The sequence below is a fragment of the Stylophora pistillata genome, chromosome 1, assembly GCF_964205215.1.
Source record: "Stylophora pistillata chromosome 1, jaStyPist1.2, whole genome shotgun sequence".
NCBI lineage: Eukaryota > Metazoa > Cnidaria > Anthozoa > Scleractinia > Pocilloporidae > Stylophora > Stylophora pistillata.
In genome coordinates this window covers 27329218-27337706 of record NC_142519.1, presented here as the reverse complement: position 1 = coordinate 27337706, position 8489 = coordinate 27329218, and the positions used below count along the sequence as shown (strand labels likewise).

At 37.6% G+C, this 8489-nt stretch overlaps 1 protein-coding gene and 1 long non-coding RNA gene across 2 annotated transcripts; one reads left to right on the top strand and one right to left on the bottom strand.

Annotated features, from left to right (window-relative positions):
• Positions 1–1286: 1286 nt before the first annotated feature.
• On the bottom strand, positions 1287–4611 carry LOC148741915 (failed axon connections homolog). Its single transcript, XM_088747018.1, has 2 exons — positions 4191–4611; positions 1287–3014 (listed from the first exon to the last, which is right to left on the bottom strand). Exons 1-2 carry the CDS (start codon positions 4583–4585, stop codon positions 2579–2581), a joined length of 831 nt encoding a protein of 276 aa, XP_088603144.1. The 5' UTR covers positions 4586–4611; the 3' UTR covers positions 1287–2578.
• A 322-nt stretch (positions 4612–4933) lies between these two features.
• LOC148741914 (uncharacterized) lies at positions 4934–7328 on the top strand. The gene is made up of 2 exons (XR_015996040.1): positions 4934–5610; positions 5964–7328. It is a non-coding gene; the product is annotated as an uncharacterized LOC148741914 (long non-coding RNA).
• The last annotated feature ends 1161 nt before the right edge of the window (positions 7329–8489 follow it).

Sequence of the window (8489 nt, the reverse complement as noted above, 5' to 3'; positions counted from 1 at the left end):
AACTATTACAACATTGTTGGAAGAAAAGCTTGGACGATACATACTTCAACAAACATGTATTGGTCAAAACGTTTGACCAATACTCGTGCAAAGTGTCTGTCGAGGAATAATGAAACTTAAGTAGCTCAAGTCGCTGGTTATTTTAATAAAATTTAGCCGATGTTGATGAAACCACCTTCAAAGCTAACTTGAATTTGGCTGAATCTTTTACCTGTACGTTTAGTTTTGCGAACAGTGTCAAGGAGTCGAAAGTTAGCAGTGGAAGGACATTTATTAAATAAAAACAACCCTCTTAAAGGGAATACCTGGGGCCCACTGCTTGCGTAAAAGTGCATCGTTGGTTAGACATCGTGTAAATAACTGGCTCAAAGAGTTTTGTAAACGGGCATGTTTCAATATTGCTGACATTTAACTAACATCCGATTTTCTTTAGTTCAATATGAAGAAAGGAAATCTCGATCTCCACATAAAACATGGATGTATTCTGAACAAATGGGTTGTCCTATTGCATCATGAATTATGTCTCTCTCAATCAGACATTTCATCTTTCTGTCGGTCCCTTCATCCCACCATTAGTCATTCTGTTATTCATTCCAACTGAAAGTCAGTCTGTGCCTGTCCTTTGGTCAGTCTGTGCCTGTCTTTTGGTCAGTCTGTGCCTGTCCTTTGGTCAGTCTGTGCCTGTCCTTTGGTCAGTCTGTGCCTGTCCTTTGGTCAGTCTGTGCCTGTCCTTTGTTCAGTCTGTGCCTGTCCTTTGGTCAGTCTGTGCCTGTCCTTTGTTCAGTCTGTGCCTGTCCTTTGGTCAGTCTGTGCCTGTCCTTTGGTCAGTCTGCAAACAGGCAGTTGGTTAGTCTACAGTTACAAAGTCAGTCAGCTAATCAGATCAGTCAGCCAAGCAGCTGTTCCTCTGGAAACCTACCCTTGCCGTTCAATTTTACATCTATCCAGCCAATATATTATCTCAGCAGTTCAGCAATCAGTCTCAGACTGTTCAAGCTTTAGAGTTGCAGCACACAAGTATTAATACTTAATGACACTTAATACAGTTTCCACAGATTAGAGGTATAAAAATACCAGACACGACGCCACTTGATGTAATGAATCTTACTCAAAAATACTACTTACTTTGATTTTGGGAGAGAAACATGGATAAAATATTACTTGAAAGACCATTCTTAATTTAATTTGAGTAGTTAGGCTTTAATACAGTTGGATGACAATACAAACAGGCCTTTGGGACTGCTTAATACAGGGTGACCACTAAATACAGTGCCACTCAACACAGATTTCAATCAATCAATCAATCAATACTTTATTTAACCACGTAGCATCAAGGAGCTCATAGAGCTCGTTCAAAATACGTACGTGCCTCTAAGATTAAGAATCTAAAAAACCTAATACATACTGTCAAAACCTAATTGATTAGAAATTAAAATAACTAACAATTGATATTAAAATTTAAGTATTCTACAGTAAAATTCAAAGTCACTTAAATACAGGTATAAAATGGTGAAGCAATAGCTTAAATAATTTAAAATTAAAAATCAAGTTTATACAATGAAATTGAGAGTCACTTAAATACAAGTATAAAATTGAGAAGCAGCTAAAGTTTCAATGTTCTCAATAGCTTCTTAAATTTGACTGAAGTAGGTCAGAGGTGCTTTATATCTTAAAAATTGTAACTTGTTGGTATTGTATCTTTCTGAAGTGATCATGCATGAGTACAGTAATTATAAGCTTTAAGACATGAACAGCTCATAGGATATTAAAACCAAAAGGCAAATTTTACAAAAGAAACTGCATGAGTACAGGTACTGAACATAAATTAGCACTTTGGATGTTGCGTTCTTCTCTATTGCCAATGGGAAACTGGTAAGAGTACTGTTGAAAAAGGAGAACTGAAAACATTAGTACAAAAAATCCAAAAACAATGTCTTATTTTTTTGGAGTGAAATTTCACTTCAACCAATAAACATTGCTTGATTAAGTTCTTTTACATGTAGGCAATTTGAGAGGTTGAGAAAAGAAACTTCCCTTCTGGTTTTAATGTGACAAATGCTTGATTTAAACTATCTCCAATTCAACAAAAAACTTCTCCTTCAACTAAGAGATAAGTGTTGAACCCTATTACTCCCAAGATCTGATAAAATAATATCAATTCTCCACGTTGCCTGTCATACATATTTCAACAAATTCAACTCTCGGAATTTGGTATTTAAATCAAACACTATCTAGTTTCCCTTTTTCTTATCATAAACTTTCTCCTGGACAACATATTGATATTGTGACAAGATGTCCTATTTTTTGGTCCTGCAGGTGAAAGGGTTAAATCTTTAAACCCAAGGAGTGTCCAGCATCAGATATCTCCTTACAGTGCTATTCTGCTGAATGATTCATTAGGATCAAGAGAATAAAAAAGAAATATGCACATAAAAGTAAGGAGAATATTAATCCTGAATTTAGGGTATAAAAGGGTTGAAGAACTTAATTGTTCCATGTTCAGGGTCATCAGATGTGACAAGCACAGTGTACCTCAATGTGCATGCATAATAAGGAAAATATTCTTTGTCTATGGTACTCAAGCTTCAGAATGAAATTTTTTTCTATGTGCAATTGTGTCATCCCAGTCTGGCCAATATTTCTCTTTCATTCTCTCACAATAACCTAACAGATTCTTAAAATCCTTGTGAATTGCTGCATTTTGTGGAGAGGCCTTGTCCTGCCAGACAAATTCTGCCAAAAGACCAAACACTGATGCATCCACAGTTGTAGGCTCCTGGCCCATGACAAATGGCTTGACATCCAGATAATCAGACAAGGTCTGCAAGTCCTTCTTTGCAATGGCATAAACTTCCTCTTTTTTATGACGGCCCATACCATGCCCATTTAGGTACTCTTTAGTGGTGCGCTGGAACATTGAAAAGAAGAGGTCCTGTTTCCTTTGTGAGGCTCTTGGAAAGAAAAGTTTTGATGTCAAATCTGTGGCATCAATCCAGCGATAGTATACCATTGTCCTAACAGGAAGGATAGAACACACAGGTTTCATTTTTAATTCAGTTGGATTTATTTCAACTTAACAGCCACTCTTAAAAAGTTAATTTTTTTTTCCAACACTGAGCATCTACAAACCAGTTAATCAATCCAATTATGTGATCACTCAGTAAAACAAATGAGCAACTTTGTCAACGTGCAGACATCAGTCATTATTGAAGAAAAAATAAAACTGTCAACTAATGACAGTGAATTTTGCAGCTAACTATTCCAAGGAACTTGGAGTTATGTCGAGACAGTATTACTCTCTGATTATTTAAATTCCCAGTACCTCTAAGCTTGAAGGTATATTTCAACATTTCAGTAGTAATGTGAATAGAATTTACCTACTGATCATTCCAGTGAGTCAAAGGTTAAATAGAAGGTAAAATATTGACATTTTGTCTAACGTCAATTGAATTTAGATTAAAGTGCACCTATACCCAAAAATTTTTTTCGCTTAACGAAATAAGCTTATTTTTTGGAGTATTTCTCTGCAAAAATTTCTTAATTTGCTCAAATCTTTAATTTTCTGTGCCCAGTCAAAATACGGAAAATCAGCCGCCATCTTGCCCCACGACCGAGTTTAAAGAGGAATGGCTCTAGCGGGTAATGTGACGTCAAATCGAGAACACGAAAGTCTGCATTTCACACATTTTCACTTGTTTGGGAAGGTTGTCGTCGATATTGTCCGAAATATGCCGACTAGGTGTGTTGTATGAGGAATGTACGAAGCGCGATACCCTCTTGCAAATTTCGCGCATTGCTACATCCTTCTACATCACACTTAGTCAGCATATTTTCGGACAACATCGACTACAACCTTCCCAAACATGTGAAAATGTGTGAAATGCAGACTTTCGTGTTCTCGATTTGACGTCACATTACCCGCTAGAGCCATTCCTCTTTAAACTCGGTCGTGGGGCAAGATGGCGGCCAATTTTCCGTATTTTGACTGGGCACAGAAAATTAAAGATTTGAGCAAATTAAGAAATTTTTGCAGAGAAATACTCCAAAAAATAAGCTTATTTCGTTAAGCGAAAAAAAACTTTTGGGTATAGGTGCACTTTAATTATCAAAGCAAGCGGACAAATTATTTAATAAGATGGTTTAAGCGTTAGGTACCCACTTTAATTAAACATATAAACATACATAATTACCAATAAGTGTTCTCCTCCACCATACTTTTGAGAGCATGAGATACAGCCTTCTCTGATTTGCTGAGCTTGTTATCTAAAGTAACTTTGAATTCTTCATTCAGAAACGAAATGCAAAAGTTAGAATCGGCCATCTTCTTTCCATTGTATTCGATCCATGGTATTTTTCCTTTGGAAGAATTCTTGGGCACGAAAGAATTTTCGTAAGGGATGTCCGCCATTCGAAGGTAAGTTTCCAGTTTCAGAGCAAAGTTTGAAATCATGGGAACTCCATCTGAAATCGGAGGTTGATGCAGTAATACGATACCATTGGGAACAGTTATATTCGGTGCATTAGCACCAGGAATAATGTCTTTCATGAAGACACGCACTAACATTGATCGCAATCGTGCCGCCATCTTGTTTCTCTGGTGACGATGCTGGGTAGTCATAATTGCGGGCTCAAGAAATAATAAAGTCTACCCCTTGACCACCCCCAACCGTGCCCAAATTTCCAATTTTATTATCTTACTTACATATTTATTGTTTATTAATTTGTCGATTCATTTAGGTGCGACATCATTAAGGTAGCCGAGGGCTTCCAGTGCAAAAAATTCATTACTTTATATTTTCCATTTCACTTTGTTTTTCATTTCAAATTTCAAATTTCAAATTTCAAATTTCAAATTTCAAATTTCAAATCGCTTTTAGGGCAGCGCTCGGCAGCCTACTGCTGCCGCGATCCTTTGCGCGCCCTGGTTATCCCAGCATGCATTGCTGTTTACGGGCATGTAAAGTTTGTATATTCGCACCGGCATTTCTTCGATGTTCTAAGTTTCTTTACACGGTTTTCGAATGGACAAATTAGAGGCGCCGTGGAAAGACGACGAGAGACTGCATGAGTCTTTGGAGAATCACTTTCGACTGTTTGTTGAAGGGATTGAAAATTCTTGGGATTGTGAGTTGATGAATATTAAGTACTCCCTTTACTCGGGAGAACCCAGCATTATTCTTTTACCAGACTGGGGATCAAGTTTTCATGTTCGCTCACACGAATATTTATCAATAGATGAAGAGACTTATAACCCGTTGGCCGATCGATTTGTTGTTAGTGCTATAAAGATAAACGACAAATCATATCTAGAAAGATCTCTGGACGGATCTTTCTTATTTCCAGCATCAGGAAATATCTCCAGCGGTTAGGCTACAATTCTTCATGGCCCCGATACTATCAATGGTCACGATGACAGATCGTTATTCTTGGGAGTCATAACCAGCGTGCACAACAAAATGGGATTGTCTTATGTTTGGTTTCAAAACGATCAAGCTATTGACAATGGAGCAAACATGTGTGTCATAAAGGTCAGGAACCTGGGACTTATTTTTGTAAAGTAATTTATGAAGGTTGTGAGGCAACATCTTCTGTTGTCAATGTAGTTAGAAGGTGAGCTTTAGTGCCGTGTTAACCGGAATCGTGTTTTAAGCTTGCGTTTAGTTATTATAAAGCTGAAGCGAGCTGACCAAAGTCGACATTTTCAACATTTTGGTTGAACTGGTCACTCACTAAAACTCCTGATTTATAATATTAAGATTAAAACAGATACTGGCACATTTCAATATAAAATTGTATAAAAATAATTTATTCAACATTTGGATCTAGCTATCCAACGTCAGTGTCAATGGTTATTCTGTTGAATGCCGCGTAGGTTACAACATTTCTTTTCGCAAGTTAGATCTCGACAGTGAGGCCTTGACCTTTGAAATTTCCTAATCGACATTGTCTGGCTTATTCTGTAGCAGATCGTCGACGTTCAGCTTAACTGGCACCTGATCTTCCCGCCCTGGATTAAAATGGCCGTACCCTGTTGGATGCTGCATACGCCGATTCTACCCAATGGAACTTGAACTCACACATACAGAGTTTTATTATCCAACTACACTCCGTAAAGTACAAATAACGCCTTGGACGAGTACAAATATCACGCGGTATTTGTACTCCAGAGAACCGGTTAGACAGGTTTTCTCGCATCGCGCAAGCGAAGCATTGGATTGAAGTTACGAAAAAAAAATTAGCGGACAATTTGAATCATATTTCCGACGACGAAGAGTCGGAATGGCTGGCAAATATAAATCCAAGTTTGTTAGATGAATACAAATGAGTACAAATATCACGCGGTATTTGTACTCCAGAGAACCGGTTAGACAGGTTTTCTCGCATCGCGCAAGCGAAGCATTGGATTGAAGTTACGAAAAAAAAATTAGCGGACAATTTGAATCATATTTCCGACGACGAAGAGTCGGAATGGCTGGCAAATATAAATCCAAGTTTGTTAGATGAATCGAACGAAGAAAAACAATTAGACAATCAGGAAATTTCTTCATTTATTGAAGAAAATAGAAACAGCAACACGACAACGCGCCAATTCCGTTCCGCTTCGCATACTTCTGTCACGCACTCCCCGTAAGTAAATATCCGCGAAATTCGCCGGCACTGAAATAACAATTTGGCGTGTTGGATAATAAATAACTTATTAGACGTTTCGTTGTGCAGTATCGCTGAGTATTTTTACTCGTTATTTGTATTTTGACTCGCCCTACGGGCTCGTCAAAACACGGCACAACTTGTAAAAATACTCAGCGATGCTACACAACAAAACGTTTAATGAGATATATATATCGCGTTTTGTGACACGTTTTCATTTGTTCCTTTCCCAAACCAAAGACAAGAACTACAAAAAAAGGACCACCATACATTCATGCAGGTACCCGAGTGCTGCGAGCTAATTAAATTGTCTACTAAGTGTAGTCTTAGCAGCCCATCAAGAACAGTCATGTTAACTGCGGGCTACAATGGACTTTGTAAATATCTTAATTGAAAAATGTTCACTATCTTGAAAAAGTGTTATTGTTGGTACATTGTCTTGGCTTTAGCCCTTACTAGGCCCCGTGTATTTCAATTTCGGATATTGAAAACCCAGAAGCATATCTTACAGTTCTTGTACAGTGGTACTGTGAAGGTGATGTGTTGTGGAAGAGGAGATAAAAATACAATTTTCACGAACAGGGGTAATGTCCCCCTAGAAGATATGTAAATTACGATTTCTTTTACTTTCACTGAAGAAAAGACGGCTTCCAGATTAAAAGATCTGTATTTTTGAACAACTCATTTTATGGTACGGAAACAACCTTCCAATGGGTACAGCAGAAAGACCCTCAATAGGAAGTGATAACGAAAATTAATTGCGGAACGGTTTTCAAATCGTAATTTCTCGCCCTAGAATTGACTTTCAACTAAAACTGTTATTGAAAAGGCTTTATTAATCACTAAAAATTGATATTAGAATGAAATAACTGAATTTTTCGGGTTTTCAAATTATAAAGCGGTTTCATCAGTGCTCCTTTAATGCCTTATTGGTTATACAAAGGAACAACTTTTAAAACAGACACTGTAGCCGCTAGGACCTACACTTGCAAAGGTAAACAAAACTTATGAATAGCATCGCCACTGTAATGCCCTTTTCATAGTGCTACTGGTTACATGATGAAATATATTGTCCTGTACCTCTAACCGTGGGATCTCGGGAGGCTTAGAAAATACTACCGGCCAGAGGTACAGCCTGCATATTTAGTCGACCTTTCTCAACTTTTTGCTACGGTTTACTTCACATTTTACTTTTCTGCACTACAAATTAGTCTTGTACGGAGCCCGCAAAGGGCCATGACAAATAGTTGTTATTATAGTTCCGGAAGTCATTCTTATGGTACAGCGGTATCTGCGTGAAAATACACGCAAACGAGGCTATCGGGCGAGAGAACACAAACACTGCATAGGAAATGATGTCATCTTAGCCTGATTGTAAAATATTTGCGTTAATAGTTGTGTGATTTTGTTGCACATAGCATTTTGTCTCACTTCGATTTTTCTGGTGTAGTGGGAATTGTTTTCTGACGTAGCTTTTTCACTTTTCAGAGTTGTAAGCTACTTGAAGAGTGGCTGGGAAAACGATTTTATCGACAAATATAAGCACCTTCGACCTGACATTTCAGATGCCTCTCATTCTGTTCCCGCCAATTCGGAAAAAAAAACCGCCAGAATTTCCACAAGCGGCAAACTAGCAGCCTTTCATACAAGTCCGAGAAAACTTTCCTTTGTTTACTATTGAAAAGATGTTGAATTATTTTATCGAACGAAAAGTATGCGACAATAAAGGAAACAAAGATTACAAGAAATTATAAATAGTGAGACATTCGGTCTTTTCAAACATGGACATGTTCAGAAAATTGAGGTTGCTTTGGATGAAGATGCAAACCTATTTCATATAA